Source organism: Petromyzon marinus, chromosome 33 (genome assembly GCF_048934315.1).
Source record: "Petromyzon marinus isolate PM22_M1 ecotype Great Lakes invasive population chromosome 33, UKy_Petmar_22M1.pri1.0, whole genome shotgun sequence".
Taxonomy (NCBI): Eukaryota; Metazoa; Chordata; class Hyperoartia; order Petromyzontiformes; family Petromyzontidae; genus Petromyzon; species Petromyzon marinus.
This window is the reverse complement of record NC_133699.1, coordinates 9,815,503-9,838,782: the sequence shown is the minus strand read 5'-3', so window position 1 is coordinate 9,838,782 and position 23,280 is coordinate 9,815,503. Positions and strand designations below refer to the sequence as shown.

Here is a 23,280-nt window from a genome sequence, read left to right as displayed (position 1 = left end):
TAACTGTTGTGGTGTGAACATCCCCACTGGGGAGACAAAGGCGGCCGGGCGTGGTGGATCCAAGTCCCGGGCGGATTATAACGCTTGTTTATCCGGCGGAAGCTTAACTTTTTCCACGAGGGTCCTGCCAAGTGTTATGCAATAGGGGGCGATGTTGATGCTGTCGTGTGCCATCGCAACTGAGCAGTGATCTTGCAGGTGATTTTCCAACATCGGAATGGACGGGACCCAGTTCCCACGGTGTGATGTTTTTTTGTTTGTTTTAGCTCTGGAAGGAACCCGAAGGAACCCCCCAATGTAGGACAGACGGCGTACAAGCTCCTCTCAATGTCAACACTCTTGCAGGCGAGGGTGAGAACGAACTCCGACCACAGCAAGCAAGGCCGAGTCAGGGAGTCGAACCCAGGCGCCCTGCTGTGATGTTGCCACCGCTCCACGCGAACACGGCGGCGAGCCGGGGTCGCCATGGAGACGGGTCACGTGGGTGGGGCTCGGGACACGGAAGAGAATCGGCGTCCCCTCTCCCGTCTCGTCTCCCCGCGTCCCCTCTCTCGTCTCCTCTCTCTCGTCTCCCCTCTTTCGTCTCCTCTCTCGCCACCCCTCTCTCGTCTTTCCGCGTCCCCTCTCTCGTCTCCTCTCTCGGCTCCCCCTCCCACGTCGTGTCTCGGGCTCCCAGGGAGCCGTCTCTTGGGGGTGAGCCGCAGCTCGACTCCGCGCCGCCCTAGCCGCCCCCTGAGTAAGTGATGGTGGTGATGATGATGATCGCGCCACCACCCCCTCGTCCCTCCCCGCGTAAAACGTTCACAGATATGAATCCTACATACTACTGTGTGTGTGTGCTTTTATATACATCACATGTTACACCGTGTGAGGTGCGTGTGTTACGCTATACGCCAGTGTACCATTTACACACCGTGTGGTACTGCGTATAGCAAGCGGTATATGACATACACGCACAATGCCGTTCGGTATGCAGGGCACGGCGACGCGAGCGCTGGGTATTCCAAAGTGCAGCAGCGGCGAACACGCGGGGAGTTGCTTCGTGTGGAACGGGGCTCATTCCACCAAGATCCCAAGCACACCGCGTCGATTTTAAACCCGTCTCGTACGGACGATACGGACGGTAAACCGTGTCTAGGGGACATGTGGCCACGTGGGCCGTTGCCAACCGGCGACCTCATCTCACCCGGCCCACCACTTCATCTCACCCGGCCCACCACTTCATCTCCCCCGGCCCACGACCTCATCTCCCCCGGCCCGTGACTTCATCTCACCCGGCCCACGACTTCATCTCCCCCGGCCCACCACTTAATCTCTCCCGGCCCACGACTTCATCTCCCCCGGCCCACGACTTCATCTCACCCAGCCCACCACTTCATCTCATCCCAGCCCGCAGCCACAAGAAGCCCCCAGCACTTTGAAAGGACCCGCAAACAATATTGATATTCGCAATGGGAGGGTGGGGGGGGGGGGGCAATGTTGCTGCGACCGCGTATGATCCCAATTGAATAGTAAGTTCCAGGTGATTTTCCAACATCGGAATGGACAATACCAGTTCCACTGTATCATCGATGTTTTTAGTAACTGAAAACCGACATCATTGTCATCCAAAGGAGTAAAGATTATCCCTTTTAAGCACGGTTTGCATTGGTATTGGATACTGTAATGCCAAGTTGTTGTTTGGACAATGCTTGATCCGCCAAAGGGTATTCGTGAAATTCCTAGTCCGCTCTCAGTAAAATTAAACAATTGCTTAACCCCTGGCTTAAACCCCGCATCTCACAAATGCTTTGGTTCTTTCGGTAGAGTCACGTAGATAGAAAATTAATAGATCACGACGTTTCGATCGCAACACAAGCGACCGTCATCAGGTGAGACAAACACAGCAGTTCTCGTGCTGTGATTTTCCAACATCGGAATGGACAGTATGGATTCCTGCAGTCACGAAAGCTTCAAATCAAGATCTCACAGATTCTAAATCTGTATCTCACCAATCGGTATTTCTCTTACGTCGCAGAGAGATATCAGATTGGCGGGCCACTCTGCTTGGTGGTTACGTATCGGCCCACGGGGGCTGTAACAGCGTTGCTGCTACGCAGGAACCATGGTGGCCAGTGAGCAGCTCCATATGAAAGGAGAAACGAACCCTGGTTGTAATAGGATCTGTCATGCCCGGTTTGCCGAGATGCCATGTCTCAATGTCCTTTATTTAACTACGCGAAGCGTCATTGACGTTCGTTGCCAGTGTTTTAAGGGTGCACTCACCAATTTTCGTTTTAGAAAAAAGTACCTTTCGTGTATAAAACTGATCTCGAATCTGCAGATAGCTTTTAAATTAGATTTTAGGTGTGACCTTGACACAATGTCCTTCAAAAATTGTATCGAAGAGGTCTTTTTAGCTTTTGCTTCGTATTCAACGGTGACATTCTTTGAGACATTGCTCACTGTAAAGTCAGAGAGACGTCATTTTGACTGAAGTAAAGTGGGCCTGGGCAGCACGTGTTGCTCGAAGCGATGATGGCCTCCCGGTGGGCAAGACCGACGGTGAAGCAGCCGAAGGAGGGAACGCTTCCTGAGAGAATGTCTGCGGCGGAGATGCAGCGATGAAATCCGTTCATGTGGGGGCGCTAGGTTGTTACGTCGCGTGACGATGAGAGATTGTGACGGGCTAAGGGAGACCATCATCCAGTAGTGGATAGAGCATGGCTGCTGATGACTTTTAAACCTGTAGATTAGAGGTTATAAATTCGATTTTGACTCTGGCACACACAGTGGCTTTAACAAATTGTATTAAAATGTATTTAAAATTGACTCACAGTAGACGTTTATTTTTTCGTAAATTACTCGCCATAATACAGGGCGGCTGTGACAGGAATTTTACCGTGAACTGGCTCGGGAGTGAACATGTTGCCCGCCAGTCCATGTGACTGCCCTAACCCTCGATCCCCCTCTGTCTTGCAGTCGCAGTGCTTCCAGCGCCGTGCAGCGATGAGATTCCTGCTGGGGCTGCTGGCGTCAGTCGGCCACTGGCTGCCGATCGTGCTGACGAGCACCATGGTGGCGATGGTGTTCGCGCAAGGGAACCTGCTCATCCTGGGCCAGGGAGCGGCCGAAGAGGGCTCGTGGGAGTCACTGCCCTCTCTGCTTCTTGCCTGGCTGCTGCTGGTTGGGGTGCTCGGTAACATGGGACTCTTCATGTGGAGGGATCCGAGCATCAAGAGGGTGTTTCTGCCATCCCACCAGGGTCAAGGATGGAGGTTGGTCACATTTCATGATGCAGGGGTGGGTGTAGGGGTTGAGGGTTAGGGTTTTCAAAGTCACAAAGTCCCTCCCCGCACGATGCTCCTTCACGCTACCCGCAGTGCCAACATGGCACACGTTCAGTTACGGTGGCGGGAAGTGCACCAGGTGGTTTTATGCATAATAACAACATGAATTACCCATCACATGTGTTGTTCATGCAAATTACATCTGAAAATGCTTTACAGGTTATAACACGAACAGATTTTGCGCAGAGGCATGGAAAACCACAGACTAGAGGGTAGCCAGCCAGTACCAGCACCAGAAATTGCCAAAGCTTTGTGGTTCTATATCTCTATGTTTGTTCAACTCCATTCGTGAGTTTTTATACATGTGGAAGAAAACCAGAATACCCAGGAAAAAGCCCGCACCGGCTAAAATCCGCTCTACGGAGCAAAACCGTTGGTGGCGGGACCCCTGACTTTTTTCCTGCGTGTGCCACCCTCCCTTCGTAACCCACCGTCGCTACCCCCTTCCCCATGTCGGCCGCAGGTACTGCTACCACTGCGAGAGCTACGTCCCTCCACGCAGCCACCACTGCTTCGAGTGCCACGTGTGCGTGCTGCGCCGCGACCACCACTGCGTGTTCTTCGGCCGCTGCGTCGGGTTCGCCAACTTGCCTGCGTTCGTCGCCTGCCTCCTGCACCTGTGGCTGGGGCTGCTCTATTCGCTGGTGCTCAATGCGCACACGCTCGTCGCCCTGGTGCAGCAGGGCTTCAGCGTCCGCCTGCTGCTCTCGCTGTTCATGCCCTGGCTCATGTGGATCCTGGGTGAGTGACTGGAGCTCCGTTTGATATCTTCATCATCGGCCGACAGGTGCTGAGGTTTCTATTTGAGCTGGGCCGATTGGTAGATTAAGTTGGTTAATCGAATACTTTTTTGCGGGCGATTACTTGATTCCATTAATGAGTGTTTGGCTTTGTGTGGGAGGAAACTGGAGGATCTGGAGAAAACCAAAACGTATGAGGGGCTGAAACTGAAAGCTCTGCACAGATAGTTCATTTAAACATTCGTTGACTCATTGCTGTGCTGCCATTTACTGGCCACCTCAAAGATAGGAGTAAGGACGATCTTGATTGTCGGTGAGTTTGGTGCATCCTTTGATAACATTCTAAACTCAGAAAACTTCCAGCTGTAGCAGAAACACATTGACACTTTGAGTTTCGCAGATGGCACGCGTTGATGACATGGAAGGAATTGTGCCGCAAGTTGCGTCTCATCTGCCGTCGGCGGTTTGCCGGGCTGCGTGTGTTCGTGTTCGGCGTGCAGGCCAAATGGATTCATGGGATTTCCTGAGCACGTTCGTCGCCGATATGAGCTTCGTGGGATTCCTGTTCGTGAGTGGTATGCTGGCGTTCCACATGTGGATTGTGGCGCATGGCCAGACGTCGGCAGAGTGGACGCACGGCTTCAAGCGCTACGATCTGGGCCTCCAAAGAAACCTGCAGCAGACCCTGGGCGACCGCTGGTACCTGCTGTGGCTCTCCCCGTTCCTCCCGGCGCGACTCCCACCGGGGGACGGGATCCACTTCACTGAGGGACACTCGGCAGCGCCCCAAACGGCGTCGGCGCCGGCGGCACCCTCGCGGCGTGGTGCTCGCACGGTCAAGAATCTCTGAGTCGGCGGACACCTGGGTGGCCGCGGTTCATCCGTTACTCCAAGAGCTGAAGTGTCGGCTGATTTAACGATCGCCAGCGCGGCACCGTTGCGCCCTCCTTGTGTGAGTCGGGTTAGCGGCGGCGCCAGAGGTGGGTCCCACGAGACCGGCGCCTTGATCTCAGGAGATGATGTGAACAAAAACGCTCTATTGCGCCGCTTGGTTTTGTTTTTATTGTTTTTATATTTCTGACTTGTCAATCAGGTGCATGTTGGCTCGATTTTGTACGATGTACTGATGTGTGTGCCACCATCGTGATGTTTTACATAATAAATGCGAGATGACCTTTGGCTACAGTGTGTCCCTTCAATCTTTGAAATGCCAACGCCAGCATGCGGTCCCCACTCGCGGTGGCCTCATCTCGTCGCGTGGCACCGGGAGATGCGGAACTGGAAACCTTCACCCTCCTTAACCGTCCTCTGCAGGGCGCCTGAATCAAATCTCTCTCTTATTCTCTTTTGTCAGTCATGACATGGCGGCTAACGCTGAGGTTGGACAAACTTTTTCCACTCCTTTCTCGTGCCGTGGCAATCACTTCCAGGAAACCTATGTTTTTCTTTGTTAAATCCTTAATGCCATCGCTCCACCTATTCTGTAGACGTCCCCTGTTTTTTGCACCTTCCACATGGCAGTGCAAATCCGCTGATGGTGGGAATTTGTTTGCCTCCGTTCATATTACCCTTCCAAACCAAAGACGTCTGTGTCCTTTGCACAAGAGTCTCATGCTGGCCTAGCTTTTTTTCTCGCGAGCAGGTTTCTAATTTACGGGCGCAATTAGAGTCATCCATAAGGTGGATGATGCACTTCTTGTAGAATATACATTGACAAAAAAAATGGAGCACTGATTGATAACCTTCATGGAATCGGCACCAGCACAGCTTTGGGTTTCGGTTGATGGCTCCTCTCGGCGGCTTCTGCACGTGTGCCACGGTGCGAGGTCACGAGTGCCGACCGTGTCGGGGCACTAATGGAATCACTTTTGTAACAGGAGCCAGCAGCAAGGGCGTTCAGCCCATCCATTTTTGCTATGACACCAGCGGATGGGCATGACCGACGTTACATCTGCCTGTCTGCCCGGCTGCCCATCCGCATGCAGTGGCGCCAGTGGGTAAGTGGTGCGGACGGGAGAGCGAGTTGTGCGTTACCATCTCGCCACGAGTCCATCGATTAAGAGCCTCGGCACACGAGAGCGGCACGCTAAGGCCGTAGTGGCGTAGGGCGACGACTGACGGACGTTCTCAGTGCCGCCCTGAGCACCAGGTCTCATCCGTCGCTGCCGACCAGACTGAGATCGTCGGCTGATCGCTAGCCAGGCGCTGCAGTGACCCAAAGCCACCTACCGGGACTTCTCTACAATCCGACAACGATCTCATCCCCAAGGAGGAGAGGCAAGAAAGGCGAGTGGATTCGAAATCTTCAAAAGTCCCAAGCGTGAACGTTTTGAGCCATGGAGAGGCGAGCGGACGCGTGGGGTCTGGCTGGCTCACGAGCGGGCAGGCCTCCCACCTACTCAGGACGCAGGAGCACCAGCGCGGCCGTGACAGCCAAGCGCAGGTGTGCGAGGGTGGCGATGGTGCTGGGGTACGTGCTGCTCGTCTCCTTCGTGGCCATCATCCTCAGCGCCTACTACGTCTTCGTGTGGGAGCCGGTGGAGGCCACCGACGGCGACCCGAGCTCCACGCCCACTGCTGGCCCGATGCCGGGCAGCGCGGCCCATCCGTCCGCGGTCACGGAACAAACACCGACAGCCGGCGGATGCGGCCGACCTCCGGTCGTCTCGGCGTCCCGCTTGACACAGGAGACGATTCGGGCGCGTGTACGGCAACGTAGTGGCGCGGTTAATGAATACTAGCCTCGAAGATGACCCCATCTCTCCCGCCGGTCGCCGCAGGACTGTGGTGTAAAGCGTGCCACACACGGCTCATCACTTGTACGGTGGTACATGGTAGGCGGTGTGCGTATCGGGAGCAGTAGCGTGCTACGAACCCGGCGACCCGAGTTCGATTTCTGCTCACGGGAAACACCAGTGACGATTATCTAAACGGGTCCTGAGGCTCTCCTAGGTTGACTCGGCCTCAAATGAGTACCTGGTACGGTATTTAAACATCGCCACAAGGGAGACAAAGGCGGCCGGGCGTAGTGCTGGCCACCTAAGACGTCGTGTGCCGTCCCAGCCTTCGTCGGTGCTCGCTAACAGCACTCGCCCCCAACGAGTCTGTGAAGGCTTGTGGGGGGTGCAGCAAAGATGCGACGTGCGTTCACATGCTTGCAGCTGTCATTACGCGAACCCCCGGTACCACTGCGAAGAGATGCCGCGGGCATGAGTCTGCAAGCTGTGCAGACTCTCGAGGTGCTCGCGGGGTTGGATGCGATCGCGTTCGTCTCTCTGTCCCGCGGCTTGTCACGTGTGCGCGCGCGTGTGCATTTAAGGGGTATAACGAAGCATCGATCATCGTCGATTTTTAAGCTGCGCCATGTGTTCGAGTCGATTTGTAGACATTGTTAATGGTCGCTATATTTAGCACGTTGTTAAATGTATAATATTTAATCCAATCGCTAGGCGGAAGCTCAAACTTTGCACCCCTGATGGATACACAATGTAGCCGTGATGGATGACAAATAATCGTGTAATCGCATCTGCACGAAGTGGCGTATATAAAGGCATAACCCGACGTTAGAATATAGTATTATCCACTTGGAGAGGTCTTTATCCAGCAGTGGACAGATCGTGGCTAATGATGATGACGATTTGGAACTTACAAGTTGCTTACTCTATATCCTGCCATAAAAATGCCTTGCGTCTTTCTCGTCCACCTGTAACTCAAAGGCCAGAAGCGTTCTTTTGTCTCGAACATCAGGCAACCTGGCGTAACCGTTGTTCGCGAGACTGCTCCGTGTGTACATACACGCAGCTGCATGGATAGCATATATCCGGAAAACGAGCAGACATGAAGTTGGGGAGTAGGTCCGTGCTCTATTTTCCTCCAGTCCACACTTGCCCGAATCCGTTCCCCGTCAGAATGCCCTCAACCCCCCTCCTCTATCTCCTCGCCTGCTTCACCACTCTTCCACTGTTCCCGCTCCACTGCCCACCCACCCACCCACCATCCTTCATTTTGACGGGAAATACTCTCCATGCCCCTTTTACCACCGTCCATATCCATCCTACCCCTGACATCCACGCAGACGGAGATGTAAATCCTAGCTGCCGCCGTTCCAAGGCCATATCTGCGACCACGCTGTGGCACACATCCCAAGGCGGCCAAGTGCGTTCGCGTTACCAATGGCACGATGGAAGCGGTGTGGCACGTCGACCCCACGAGACGTTCGTCGGAGCCGCTTACGCTCGGCGAGCAGGGGTCTGACAACATTGATATATTGACGTGATCTAACCCAAAGCACCTTCAATTATGGATGATGTTGGTCGCGAAAGCGTACGTGTTAAAACTGGCATCTGAGTGTTGGGGTCACGATCCGGAACGGAGGCACCACGTCGCTGCGCGCGGAGGAGAGGCATGCGGATGATCCCCGGTGTCTTGATGCAGAGCCGTCAACCCATACGGTTTACCCCGTATGCTTGTGCAGGGAAATTTAGTTTTTAGGTCCATACGGCGTACAGCCGTTTCAATACGGGCAAAAATAATGTTTTTGTCTATCTGTTCGTGTTTCTCCGATGCATGATGAACCGTTGAGATGTATAAGGGCACGGGTTGCCCAATAATGGTCTGAATTGGTCTGTAATAAGATAGCCACTGATAAGGGGCTGACAGGTATGCCGATGCAACAGGTGTGTGTCTGTGGTTCGTGTTTTCCTTGATGTTTAGCAACATAGACGACTGCTGCCATCTCTCCGGATTGCCCTCCACCACCACCCCTCCCACGTGCTGGCATGGACTGCTTTCATCAAGCCGCCGCTGCTGCTATTGGCTGCTCGCTGGTCAGATGGCAGAACCACAAAGCGTTATGTTCTTGAATCTATCTGTGCGGAGCTTCGGAGCTATACCACCACATTACACGTAGTATGTTTTCTCTGGATATTCCGGGTTTTTCCCACGTGAAGGGAAACTAATTAATTGGGGAAAATTCCAGTCGTGAGACTCGGTAAGGCTTCCGAGGATTCAATGGCATTATCATTGCCGTTGCTGTAGATTTTTGCTGCTGTTTCTGAGGTTGCTGCTACTTGTGACATTGCTGCTGCTACTGCTGCTGCTGTCCAAGTTGCTGCCGCTTCTGATATTTCGGCTGCTGCTGCTGCCACTGCCGTTATTTCCGCTGTTGCTGCTGCTGCTCCCCTGTCAGTCCTTTCTCTCTCTCTCCCCCCACGCTCCACGCCTCCACCAACAACTCCGTCTCGAAAGAGCCAAGCTTGTGTGGGCATCTCAGCGCACATCAACCGCCCCTCCCGCGCGCTTCACTGCGCATCGCTGAGCGTAATCGCCTCGAACCCCCCACCAATCCACCCCAAATCGGCGCATAAAACACACAAAGTGCTATTTAGTGGTGTATGTTCGAAAATAGGTTTTTGTTTCTTTTCAACAACAACAACAAAGAGTGAACCGTCAAGAATGCCGGCTTGCCCAGGGGAATTGCTCGCGTGCAGATTAGTCTTTGCGAAGGCGCACATGACTCAGAGGAGCTGAGCTTGTGGCGCCGCAATTTTTATTTGATTTTTTTTCCCCCAAACGTTGGTCCCGGGTGTCGCGCCACCGAGGCGAAGATTCAATTCGGAACTGTCGCAGAGCAGTTCTAAGCCTCGTTTTATACAACGGCCCACAGGAGTGGATATCACGGAGCTATTTATGAGATCTTTTCGAGTGAGCTGAATGTATCCCAGAGCTCTATGGAGCAGAGCTACCGACACAGTAGAACCACATTTAACGTGATTTTTGCTTTTTAATGTGCGTGCAGTCATTGGTGACGGGGGGCAGGAATCGACCTGAGGTTACACTGCACCCTACGGCGCACGTGGCACGTGGCCCTGTGGGGTGTGGCTCATGACACCGCAAATTTCGGATCTACGGCGCGGGTCCAGGTCGCGTCCCCCAGAAAATAAGCAAACAGACGAGGGTGGATGAGAGAAGGCGAATTCAGATCAAAGTCCCAGCAGGTGTTGAGTGGCTGACCCAGCCCCCACACTACATCTCCTGCCTGCCCCCCCCCCGGCTCATCTCCATTGGTCGTGGGGCAGTTAAGCAGAGACAGCTGCCTCCATCCCCATCCATCTCAACTCCCCACTCCGTTGCACCTGTGCAGTTGAGCAAAGAGACACTCGCACGGAGACAGGCACACATTCACGAATACACTGACACACACGGAGAAAAAGACATTACACACGGAGACAAGGACACACAGACACACATGCATGTTCCATTGTAAACACCTCACCTGTATGTACTCCTGTACCCTGTTCAACACAGCTCGATTAAAGTCTTTTCAAATCCATGGTCTCAATATTCTAATTGTGCGTCTAATGTTGGGATTTGTGGTAGTTTTCCACTGTATTTCTTTAACTAGCTTTTTTTGCCCGTCCAAGGACGGGTGTATATTGCAGTAAATCTGAAATATTCAATAGAAAATTGTTCAGCTCATGATTATTAATGGAAGGCGGTTGCCCCATGTGGAATAACGTCACCCGCTAATGGTTATTGGGGAGGGGTGCGGCATGTGGAGTGACATCACTCCCTCATGGTTATTGTGGAGGGGTGCGGCATGTGGAGTGACGTCACCCGCTCATGATTATTAATGAGGGGAGGGGTGCAACATGTGGAGTTCGCGACCTTCTTATGCGTTCGTGTAAATTTCCACGCGGGCATGAATATTAATGAAGGGGGGGGGGGGGCTCTTTTGCAGTGACGTCATACACGAATGTAGCACTGTGCTGCGTAGATGTATTTTTTACCATCATTTTCTGTAAAGAAACGTCATATTTGAAGCGACTTTGCGTAATGAATTATCTAATTCAGCTCGACCTTCCTCTGGGTTAGTGTAAAAATCCACCACTCATGAATATTATTGTGGGGGGGTGGGCCTCATGTGGAGTGACGTCACGTGGGTGGGCCTCATGGAATGACGTCACACGCAGGACGGACAGACATTTCTGGGTGATTATTTATTTAATGGGAAGAAAAATCTAAACTAGATGTCGCTTCCCACGTGCACATCAATCCCTGGGCTGCAACACGGCCACGGATTTTGAGGGCCCCCCCAAAACATATGAAGAGTATACAGCTTGAGCACTGTGCTTATTAACATTACATTACAGGAAATCCTCACCGAGTCTCAAGACTCCTTCAGGAGGGACCTGCCAAGCTTTTGCAGTCGGGACCCAATGTTAATGTCATCCAAGTAGAGTGCTGTAATCTGCATGTAATTTTCGCAGCATTGAGCTATTTGGGAAATACCATTGTCTAATTTTGGACCATACAGTAAAGCACTGGAGGTCTGCTCGTCACTATAAGCCTTCTCGTGGCGAGTAGACCTCGGCATTGGCATTTAGCTCTCAAACATATTGCCATCATACGCAAGAAGCGAATGTTGTAGTTGCGGGAAGAAACGAGAAAACCCGGAGGAAACTCATGCAGAACACGGGGAGAACACAAACCCCAGATTTGACGAATATATTCTGTACTCAGTTCCCCAAGAGGCCAGTTGCATAATACCTCGAGTGAAACATTTCCCTTGAATTGGTTGAGGCAACCACAGGGAAAATTTGATTCTTTTGGGCGAACGCCTCCACCACCATGTCCCACGACGCGCGATGTTGAATCTCTGCAGGGCTGGCGTGCAACTATAAATGGTTGCTTAAGCAGAGCGCGCCTCCCTGTAGGCGAGCCGCGGTCTGAGTTTTTTTTAGACCCCCACCGTACAGCGATGATCTCCATCGAGACGACCGGGAGCCACACCTCGGATTACTTAACAGTGGACGTTTATTTTTGGTGGAATCATCATATAGGTGCAACAAACCGTACGCACAGAAAGTCGGCGTGGGGTGAGGGGGGTCGGCATCGTCCGGTTCAGCCATGGAAGAGCGCTCCAACGTTACTTAGCGAACAAATCACGCAAATAATCAAAATGTATACAAACTATACAAGTTTACACGGAAAAAAATGCGTCACAAACCCCTACGGGAGAAGGCATCTCCTAACCTGCGCGCGTGTAAGCCTCGGCCCCTGATGATATTTGGTAAAGATCGTGCCTTGAAACTCGATTCCTCATAACTCTCTCCGGCACAGGCATTTTGGCTATCCGTTAAGGTTACACCAAGAACAGTCGACGTGATGCAGGAATGTTTTTTTCTGCTTGCTCCGAATTAAAATGCGAATCACATACACAGCAATACTGGCAATAGTGCTTGGAGCACAGCACTTGAAGCGTTGGGAGGCATAAACTCTGTTTCTATCAGATGATATGCGGTCATGCTTAAAAATAAATAGTTTTTTTTAAGCTTGAGTCGATTCATAAAAATGTGTTCCGCGATTTCCTGTGTCACGGGCACAGGCTTGTCTGATGCCAAACGTTAGCCAGCAGTGCCACACCAGCCACCGAGGTTCAATCGAGCTGCACTAATGCTTGCCGACGATGGCTAAACTACAAAGTGGCATCTTCCCGGAGAGCCGACGCCCGGGGAGCTCAACCGGCACTCTGAACGCGATTGCGGTGTTAGAGGTTTACTCGGAAGAGGTTAACGCGGAAGAGATTTTTCTCGCCATTGGAAACACGGCGACATTTGCAGGTGGCACCGCCGAGAGCGCCACTGTCGGGTACTCACGCTCGTTTTGGCCGCCGTACAAACAACTAGCGACGTCAATAGCTGCACAAATGAAACCACCGTCATTCAGCAACCAAGGCCGGACGGATGAAGGAAACTATTTTGTTGAGAATTAAGGTGTGGATTTTGAAACGTGAGCGTCCCGCAAGCAGGACGCATGAGGGCATCTGTCACAACCCACACTGCACCTCCCGCTAATCTCCACCTGGGACTCATTAATGCAGTTCCTCTCTGAAAGCTCTGATTGGACAGGACCAAATAAAGTGCAAACGCTTTGGGAGTTTTGAGTGAGAACAAGCAGTGGCCTACGTGGACACGGATAAGGCTCTGGAGAGGAGAACGGCATCAGTCCACCCTGGGGCTTGAACCCGGGGTGGTGGAGGCGGTAGTGTGAGAAACAACATGAGGCACTGGAACCCAGCCTCCTCCCGGCCTCCTCTTCCGAATTAAAGGAGCAGAACGTGGACATGGGCATCTCACAGCAGTGTTCTCCCTAAGAACACATCATAGAATGTTCAGTTACATGCAACACTCACTCATCTGGATATGGAGGAGGTTCTAAGCCACTTGACACAAGCCATTGACGATACCATTAAACTCCAAGTACACAAGATAAAATGGCTGGCAAAACAGATAAAGGTATTCGATTATCACAAGTTTCTCTCCACGTCACCACACGAAGAAGTATTACCATAAATAAACAACTAATGTTGCTGAGAAGTGAACGGGGCATGAGCGGTGGAGAGTGCGAGGGTCTCCCGGGCTGGCGAGGGTGGCGGCCGTCGTTTTGCCGGGCTGGGAGAGCGCATCACTTGAGCATCTTGTTGGCCTGCTGGTTCGCATCGTCGATACGGGACCTGTTCAGCTCCGCCTGCGGCACAGAAGAAGCGATGTCGCTCAGGGAAGGGAGAAGCGGGCACTCCGGTTGCCCACCCAACCGAATTAAGCGGCAAGATGAATACTAACTTTCAAAGCAAAGAACTGCATCAAAACTGTTTTCCAAATTTCGATTTAAAGCTTTCGTGACTGCAATGATTCATCTTCTTTGGTTCTTTCGGTAAAGTCACGTAGAATGAGAATTTACCGAAAGAACCAAAGAAGATGTTTTCCAAATGTTCATTAAGCAGTACAATTGGCTCTGAAAATCGATTTGTAGTAAAAAATTATTGCAGCCTCTGGCTTTAATCGTTGGGGTTGAAAAGTATGTCATTGTGGGCTCTTTGCGGTGCTTGGTGGTGAAGTGGTTGTGGTGCTGTGTGGTGTGGTGCTGTGTGGTGTGGTGCTGTGTGGTGTGGTGCTGTGTGGTGCTTTGTTTGTGGGAAATGTGGTGCCTGCAGTGCGGTGAGACCCACCTTCTGGTTGATCTTGTCGATCTGCTTGTTCTGCATGTCGATCTCATTGCCCATGTCCACGGCCATGTGACGCAGGTTGCTCACGAGGCCGCTCACCTGCACCAGGTTGTCTTCCATCTCATCCTCCCTCGCATCGTTCGTCACGCTGAGAACCGCACACCACAACCATGTGAGCGATGCCAGCACCGTCCACGAACCGGGATCCATCTACCGCGAGCTGGGACTCACAAAACCGTTGAAAAGGTCAAGGCTCTCGGAGCCACGGTGCCGTCAGTTATACCGAAGCCAAGGAGCATGATTCACGGCAGCCCGTAGTCAGTGGCGATAGAGCAGAAGGGAATGCTACTCTGCTAGGAGGCAACACATACCAACAGCACTTGTAGAATGTGAAGGATTTGCTTTTTTGAATGAGGGGGAGGGGAGAGTGCTGGTTTTTAAGGAGAGGACAGAGGAAGTGCACACCCCCTCCACCTCTCACTGGGGCAGGCCGTAGGCACAGGGTAGAAGCCCATCAGAGACATCGTGCGTGGAAAATAAAAACACTATGGCCTCTCCACTCATTTGCTTCACAAAGTTGCATTTAATAATTGTAACAATAGGAAGAAATCCGTGACGTTGCACGTTATTGGAACACCCGGGCACGACATCGTATTCAAGAAAATAAAAACTCCCTTTTAACGTTTAACCCTCGAGTCTGGAGTCCATGAGGACAACCGCTGATATCGGCATGCGCTGCCGCCCTCCCCTCTAAGCCCTGGGGTCAGCGCCCCCCCCTCCCCGCCAACCCCTCTCCCGGGAGAACCCCTTGCGCCGAGCAAATTGATTGCGACCAGCGCGAGTCCGGGGCGGGGATGTCAGCTGGCATTTATAAAATCATTAACCCTGCAAAAGCATGCTCAACGTAAAGTTCATGGCAATGCGTGAGTCACGCGCTCAAAAAGGCGCTGCCGCGGAGACAGATGAACAAGACCAGCTCGGTATGAGCTCTACCCGTGGGAGGTGAGGGGGGGGTGTGTTGCATGGACTACACAACACCCCCCCTTCCGCCTCCCACTGTAGACCTCTCCTTCTCATTATGCTGCCCTGGCTACAGACGACCTCCCCAAGGCCACAGCCATTGCCGCTCATCTGAGCCACAGCAAGAGGACAAATTGCGTGACAAGGCATTCTGGTTGCTGCGTCTGGCAGTCGTGAATTAAGGACACCCCGCCCCAAGTGTCAGTAACCACATGCTTGCTCGTAACACTGGTTCGGGTTTAGCAGTGTAAATGTAACGCAGTGGGGTAAGGGCCTAAGAAAACAATGTTTAACGCAGTACACCTGACAACTGTGGCGCTTAAATTGCCCAGATCGTAAAATCACTCCTATCAGGCCACAGGTGCAACAGGCTTTTACGAACACCCAACCAAAGCCTAACACGTGCACTCACATATACTGTCAAAGACAAAGATCTCCCGTATAGCCTTAACAGAATGTAGGGGCAAGTGCTGTTAGCAAGCACCTATGAAGGCCAACACGGCACACGAGGGGGTGGGTGGCCAGCACCACGCCCGGCCGCCTTTGTCTCCCCAGTGGCGATGTTTACACACGGCATCAGGTATTCATGTGAGGCTGAGTCGACCTAGGGGAGGCCCAGGACCGGTTCAAATAATCGTCACTGGTGTTGGCCATGAGCGGGAATCGAACTCGGGTCACCGAGTTCGTAGCGCAGCGCGCTAACCGCTCCACTACCGCTCCCCACTGTATATGCATTAGCACCCAAATGCTTCGGTACAAACACATTCACAGGTATGCAGACACTTGAATGCACAAGTATATAAAACGACAAAAATCTCCCGATAAGTACAAGCACTTATTAGGGCCAACACAGCGCTTGAAAGGTTGGTGCGGCCAGGACCACTCCTGGTGACTCCCATAAGGCTGAGTTAACCTAGGAGAGGCAGAGAACTGGTTCGGATATCAATGACGTTAGCCATGTCTGGGAATCCAACTCGGATCACTTTGTTCATAGCACAGTGGGCTAACCGGCTCACCACGATCCATTACATCTTTGAATAAATAAACAAAAGCCGCACACAACAACAGACGCCATTCACCACTGACAGTGATGTCATAGCACTCGTGCCAGGCTAGGTGCACTTTGAGGTCAAGTGATGTTTTAAAGGTTTTGCTGGCAGGTCATGGGACAGACCCAAGTGTTATGGGTTAACCGAATGAGATGATCAGCAGATCCACAACCTACACTCCCCGCAGTGCAAACTAACCGTGTTCTAGGCACCCCCTGCTCCGCATTGGTTTGAGCATTGCTTCTCTGCCCCTGCCTTCAACTGCCCAGTAGCATCTCCCAGGACCTTCCTCCAGAGGGGCTTATCACACAAAGATCCCCCGTATAGGCTTAGTACTGTTGCGGCAAGTGCCGTTAGTAAGCACACACAAAGACAAAGATCCCCCATATAGCCTGAGCAGACTGTTGGGGCAAGTGCTGTTAGCAAGCACCGATAAAGCCGGCATGGCACACGAGGAGGTGGGTGGCCAGCACCACGCCCGGCCACCTTTGTATCCCTAGTGACGATGTTTACACACTGCGCCAGGTACTTATGAGGCCGAGTCGACCGAGGGGAGGTTCAGAACCGGTTCAGATAATTGTCACTAGTGTTGGCCGTGAGCGGGAATTGAACTCGGGCCGCCGGGTTCGTAGCACAGAGCGTTAACTGCTACACTACCGCACACACACACGCACGTGGGCTGTGGTGGGGTGGTCGCGCTTGCATGCTCACTCACCGCTTGATGAACCCTCCGCTGACCTGCATCTGTTCTCGCTCGTCCATGACGCGGGCGGGCTGCGAGGACACCACGATGTCCTGCCCCGAGTTCCAAGTCTTCTTGTAAGCATCGCCCATCTCAAAGTTACGGATTCTTACACACGCACCCGCCACCAGCGTTAACGTCGCATCCAGTCACGCCGGCACAGGGGCCCACAACTGCCCGTGGGCCTCGGGGTGGGGGGTGGTGGAGGGGGTGCTCTTGCGGACCGCATATCTCGACACGCAGTATTGCCAACTCCTTAAAGTGGAAAGTCGACAAGCAAACCTTTAAAAAGTCGCCACGTGTTGCTTGGTAGATCTTCTAAAAGGCATAAAAAATCTCACTAGACAATTTACCGAGTGCTGAAATACAGCTAACTGGCACCGGATCCGGAATGCATTCCTTGAATTGCTCCTAAAACTGGGACATTTTTATGTCCCAGAAAGTCGGTTGATTTGTCACTTCTACAAAATGTATAGCGACAACATTTCCGAGTTGGCAACACCACTACCACGCCGCACAGAGCCACAGGCTGTAAAATGAAGGATTATGCCAAAGCACGGACGCTTGCGTACTCGTCTATAACGATCATTTTTAATTTGCTCCGTGGCAGTAAAGCATTTTTATTAAAAAAAATTGTCTATAAATCCACGGGAGCTACTTAATTCCAAATGATGATTATCATTTAACAGTTAGGGGGGGGGAGGGGTTTGTTGCATGCATGGTAATCGCTGAACGTTAGACAGCGAATGGCTACCATTGCGCTGTTGCCGAGCGTGCGTTGGGTAGTTTTTTGCATGGCACGGTAAAGCGTGTGAACGCGCACGCGTGTAAGAGCAGCAGTGGCTCTCGGTGGGACGAGGGGGGCGGGGTGAGGGGAGGGGGGGGTGCATGCATGCATGCATGCATGCAAACAGCACCTACTTGTCAGACAGACAGACACAAAAGGCCACAGCACTGGGGGCGTCCCGCCTGCTCATCATCGCCCTCGAGGCGAAGGCTCTGACAAAAGCAGGGAGCCTTTACCATCATCACTTGTGAAAGTGAAGCCAGCGGAAGGAGACAGCGAAGAGGACAGAGTGGGGTGGGGGAGGGGCAGGGAGGAGAAGAAAAAGAAAGGGGTGAAAAGAAAGAAAAACACAACAAAGCTGGGAAGCGAGTCCAGTAGTAAGCACCACCGATTACACAGCACAGCAAACGACAAGCTGGTTAATAGCACGTGGGGCACGCGGAGACCCGCATTCGCTTTAAATAGGAAAGTGGAGAATACGACAAGTGGTGGGCTCGGGATGCGGGGCGGTGGTGTGTGCGTACTTCTTGCAGGGGCACACGCAGAGGCCGCAGCACTTGGATAGGTCGGTGAGGTTCTTCTCGGCCTCCCTCATGTCCTGGTTTATCTGGTCCAGCCCCTCCTCCACTCGGTCCAGTTGCTCTGTGTTTGGGAGGAGCCGAGAGAGAGAGCTGCAGCCACGGCACACACGGAGCCGCTACGTTCACGCACGACCAGGGCATGGGGCGAATATTCCAGCGTAGTCGGAGAGATAGAAAGACGAACGACCTTGTAGGCTCACCCACGCAAATGAAAGAAACGGCTTGCGTGGTTTCAAGCAGAGGCTTTGCGGTGCGCAGGACCGGAGGCAATGGCACTGAGAAGGAGCTGCTCTCAGCCCCGTAAGGAGCGGGACTAATGACGACTAGACTCACTGCGAAATAAGTTTTTTTTTTTCTTTTAAACACAAGTGCCAAATGAGAAGAAGCAAATGAACACAATCTGCAAGCACCAAGGGAAAACCGACAAGAAAACATTTAAGTCCGTGTTCGGTAATTGAAGGAGGTGCAAACTGTTAAGGGGCACAGCGCACAATCCAATCAGACAACGACCTTCTCCTGGCATGACCCAAAGCAGCCAACCAGGCGACAGCTCTATCGTTAATCCTACCTCTACTGCGATGCCTGGCTCTCTTTTCACTTTTTGTTACATTTGTATTATTGCTTGTGACTAAATCACATGCCTGATCTCATTATTATGTCAGAAGCTGAGCAGGATGGGTGACCACCAGGACCAGCCAAATTGCTGTACGCATGCTATTGCGAGATCAGAATCAGAATATGTATTTATACTGGTGGAACCCGATAAGCTACAAAGCTCTTTTCACAGATGTCCAGTAGGGGCAGGTCAGAACGTTACAACAAACAATACAAAAACAATATAGGAGTGCAAAGTGTAGAAAAGGTAAACAGATCATTGGTGGATTTTCTCTGGGTTCTCTGCTCTTTTCCCACATGAAAACAAACAATCATGAATGGATTGGCCACACATCTCAATGCAGGGCTCTCCTGAAAGAGAATCCCAAGACTCGGTGAGGCTGTCTTATGTAAATAATTAGCTTTGTGGCTCACGGTGCTACAGACCAAATAATTTCAAATGCACCTGCAGTCTGGACAGTGCTTGGATGAACAATCACGCACAAAACCATTGTTATTGGCTGCTGAGAGACTTCGTGCTGGGCATCAGAGGGGAGTACTGCAAAATCCATTGTTGTGTTATTTTATGCTTCCACATCTTTGCTAACCTCTTCACAAATCTGCACTGACTAGCTTAGTGAAGTACAGTCAATAATCCCCACTTGACGGACACACAAGATCAGGTGCGTAGTCACTCGGTGCCTTACCCCCTTGCTCATCCAGCATGACGAGCGTGCGGATCCCGGCATCTTTGCTCTGCGTACGCGCACGTCACGGAGAAAGAGAGGGGTCAGAGGGCATGGGACGGTGGCATTGAAGGACAAAGTCAGAGCTTCATTAGCAATGGGAGGCGAATGCCAGGAAGCTCTACCTTGGACAGCTTCTCTCCCTCAACTAACCAATCAGCAGATGGGTATCGTCAGGTCTCTGAAATTAAGCTAAATGGATTATGTTGAATGATCACCGCTGTTAGCATATCATTGATTTAAAAAAAAACTGGTTATGACAGTTAGTGGGGTTCATCACAGAAATGAATCTATGCCTGTGCTTGATCACATAACATTAACTTCAATCGGCTAAATGCCACGGTATTGCACCTCAATACCAATGGGAGAAGCGCAATTCAGCATTTAATTTCGGCCACACAGACTGCCTCTAAAACTGAGGAGGGGGGCGTTGCCACTCAGACTCCGGAGGGAACGCTGAGCAAACCACATCGACGACCCTCTACGAACAAGTGTCGCATCGAACCGGCAAGGCGCCGGTTTGTTGAAGAGAATCCGAGGACTGCTTTAGCGAAGCGGCGGTGGCAACGCTCAATCGAGTGCTTGGCCGCCTCGTCTGAGTGGCGACACGAGTGTCGAGTGCTGCTGAAATTAGCTCCGAGGCGGCGGCCGACTCGCGAGCCACGTCGCCCATGCAGCACGCTTTGCTCCGCGGCTCAAGTGGCCACTCGGTGGCCATGATGCCGGGGCACTGCAATGCTGGTGCACGCCCGGCCGGCCGCGTTCAGCTGGGAGGAGCGCCCAACCGAACGTGGCCGCCGCACCTCACGAAAAATTAACATGCACGCCGAGACGCCAGATAAAAATAAAGCATGCGCCTAACGGCAGCGAGCCATCATAATCATTTTGTCGGTGCAAGGGCATAAACTCAAGCTCAAGGGCTTGTTGGGGAAGTCGTTAACATTAACCACTTACGAGCCAAGTACAAACCGCAGTGACGAACGTGGAAAACGGTGGAAAGTCTTACCTCCTCCGCCAACCGAATCATCCGACGGGTGCTCTCCAGCGACTGTGGGTTTGAGAATGAATGCAATTAGAGACGTGCTGCAAACTCGCTAACGACTGCGCGTGCCACCCATTAAAACAGACCGCACATGCTGCAGAGTCGCTAGCATGTGCACCACCCACTCACACGAATTGCACTTGACATAAATCCCACACGTGCCAGTAGACATCCTTTCAGTGGTACAATATAGCCAGTTCCAGAGTGCCAAAGTCAGATGCACACATTTGGTCAATTTTTCCCCAAAAATGCTTTCACAAAAATACATCCAGCATGCTATGGATTTTTTTTCTAAACTAAAATAAGGGTTAGCTAAAATATTTGTTTAAAGCTACTTTTTTGCCTTCAAATGGGTCGATCGATCAGATCTCTGCCTAATCGTTTTTCCAGCATCAATTTTTGTGCATTTGTTAGAAAGGAAAAAAATCTGTCTATTTATAGTTTGACATAAAATTAATTTTTAATCCATTAGGCTCTATCTCCAATGAGATCAGGGGGGGGGGGTGGACACATTAGGCTTTCAGAAGCAAGTCCTACACCAGCCCTCTCGGCCCAATGAGGTTGCACGCCGCTCACCTCATCCGTGACCTCGTTGGCCTTCATCTGGATGGACTGGAGCTCATTCCTCATGTCGTCGTCGTTCATGGCTGCAGCAGGAGTGTGGGGCCGTCAGCCCCGCGCGCTGTCGCTCTGAGTATCTGCCGCCCCCGCCGATGGGAGGAACTCCCAGGCAATGCCGCTGCTACTGTTGCTGCTGCTGCTGTTGCACAAGAGGGAAAGCAGGTGGAGAGCAGCTCGTCATCCCATCATCCAATACACCTCCTCTCGGATGCACGATGTGCGTCATCACAAATTTCTTATCAGCGCCTCCCTTCATAACCCCCTCATCTGCCAGAGACATTCAATGGGGGCGGCGAAAACAATGGTCCCCTAAGCCAGTAGCTGGAGATAATCTCCTTAAGGTCACATAAATCCTCTCCACCATTGGCTGCCCACCCCATGCCGTTGTGAATTTTTCATGCTGCCGAGCGGCGGCTCTGAAGTGCCCGGTCGATGCTAAACGCCTTCTTATTCCCTCCCTGTCACTTCATCCGACTCCCCGCTCGCTCCACGTGCGTTCGCTCCCGTGGGCTATGACCCACGGGGGTTATGCAAGGTCCGGCAGCGATGCACGGACATTCGCAAAGCTCCCTTTAAATAATAATCATTATGATAACAACAACCAACATCAGCCACGGTCATAGCAAATAACAGCGCCCTTGGCCGTGATGTCATTTATTATTAACGCTGCAATCACAGCGGCGCGGGGTCGTCAACGCGCGCGCCTTGTTGAAGCCCGGGAAACCCATCCCTAGGCTGAACAATGAAGAGGAAAACCCGCCCTGCCAACCTGCCCTGCTCGCGGTCTCACTCATCATCAGCCACGAATATAATTCCACTGCTGGACTAAGACCTGCCCAAGCCGTCTCACTGGGGATCTCGTTAATGTCCGCTTGCGAACCCCGGAGTTCCCCTCCAACGCGAATGGCAAACAGCAATTACTGTGGCGTTCAGATGCCCGCTCCCCAATGATGCGGAAGCCACACGGCCACACACCAACACGGTCACACAGACACGGATACGGCCACAGCAACAAGGACAACATTGACACTCACTCCAACACGGACGTGGGCCAGTCACACCTAACACCGACACGTACAGACCAACAATGGCACACCGTCAACAAAGCCACGTCAACGTGGGGGCATCCCAGGGGAGTTCGTCGGATACATCAACAAGTGCTCACGCAGCCACGAATCCGTGGCCACATCAACACACGAAGCCACGGGAAGACAAAAAAAAAGCAACAACGCCCACCACACCTCTGAGAAGCATCACCAAAGCCCGACATCCACCACCTACACCAGCAACCACGTCCACACCCACAGGGCGATCGCATACTCCAACATCACGTACCCCAACAACACTCGCCACGTCCGCTCACAAGCGACCATCAAAAGCCCGAACCGCTCGAACACCAAACGCGTCACTTTGTCCGCACCGAGCAGCGTTCACCATCACCAACTAAACATCATCAACTGCCTCCCCCTCCCCCGACACCCACACATCACCATCACCGACCCCGGACTTCTCTTCTCCCTCAACGTTCCGGCAAGCTTGGGCACTCCTGTGCATCACGGCGCCCACACAGTCCACAAAAGCGAGCCCGCGGGGGAGGTTGTTAGCGGGGCGGTAAAACCAACGACGGCCACTGCGTGAGGCACCGGTCACGACGCGCGACAACGCTACCTTCGGGTCCCGTTGGCCGAGCGCGCGGTGATCTCCGGTTTGCCGGGCGGCTGGCTCCGAGGGATGATCACCTCACGTCCGCTCCTTCGGGCCCCTCCGTCCGCTTCTGCTTCTGCCGGGGGAGAGGAGCGGGCGCCACCACCTCCCCACCCCCTAACAAGCCCCACCCCTTCCCCCTACCCCTCCCTAACAAGCCCCACCCCCACCGCATGGTCATCTCATCACCACGCGACGAAGAGGCACTTCGCGGACATATTACATGGAGGGATGTGGGGGAGGGTAAAGGAGAGGGAGGCGTTTTGATTTAAAGCTTTCGTGACTGCAGGGATTCATATTCTTGGTTCTTTCGGTAAAG

The 23,280-nt window shown here is 52.5% G+C and overlaps 2 protein-coding genes across 6 annotated transcripts; one reads left to right on the top strand and one right to left on the bottom strand.

Annotated features, from left to right (window-relative positions):
- Nucleotides 1-93: 93 nt before the first annotated feature.
- ZDHHC24 (zDHHC palmitoyltransferase 24) lies at nt 94-5,248 on the top strand. 4 transcript variants are annotated; one of them, XM_076071524.1, is made up of 5 exons: nt 434-736; nt 977-1,123; nt 2,962-3,257; nt 3,793-4,070; nt 4,570-5,248. In XM_076071524.1, exons 3-5 carry the CDS (start codon nt 2,989-2,991, stop codon nt 4,917-4,919), a joined length of 897 nt encoding a protein of 298 aa, XP_075927639.1. In that variant the 5' UTR covers nt 434-736; nt 977-1,123; nt 2,962-2,988; the 3' UTR covers nt 4,920-5,248. The 4 variants fall into 4 exon arrangements, with proteins under 4 accessions (XP_075927641.1, XP_075927638.1, XP_075927639.1 ...); XM_076071526.1 differs by lacking the exons at nt 434-736; nt 977-1,123 and adding an exon at nt 94-198; XM_076071523.1 differs by lacking the exons at nt 434-736; nt 977-1,123 and adding an exon at nt 235-351.
- A 6,618-nt stretch (nt 5,249-11,866) lies between these two features.
- LOC116948429 (synaptosomal-associated protein 25-like) lies at nt 11,867-23,079 on the bottom strand. 2 transcript variants are annotated; one of them, XM_032965103.2, is made up of 8 exons: nt 22,926-23,079; nt 21,213-21,396; nt 20,601-20,642; nt 19,556-19,604; nt 18,198-18,315; nt 16,860-16,994; nt 14,079-14,223; nt 11,867-13,597 (listed from the first exon to the last, which is right to left on the bottom strand). In XM_032965103.2, exons 2-8 carry the CDS (start codon nt 21,279-21,281, stop codon nt 13,535-13,537), a joined length of 621 nt encoding a protein of 206 aa, XP_032820994.1. In that variant the 5' UTR covers nt 21,282-21,396; nt 22,926-23,079; the 3' UTR covers nt 11,867-13,534. The 2 variants fall into 2 exon arrangements, with proteins under 2 accessions (XP_032820994.1, XP_032820995.1); XM_032965104.2 differs by having other exon boundaries at nt 21,213-21,393.
- Nucleotides 23,080-23,280: the final 201 nt, after the last annotated feature.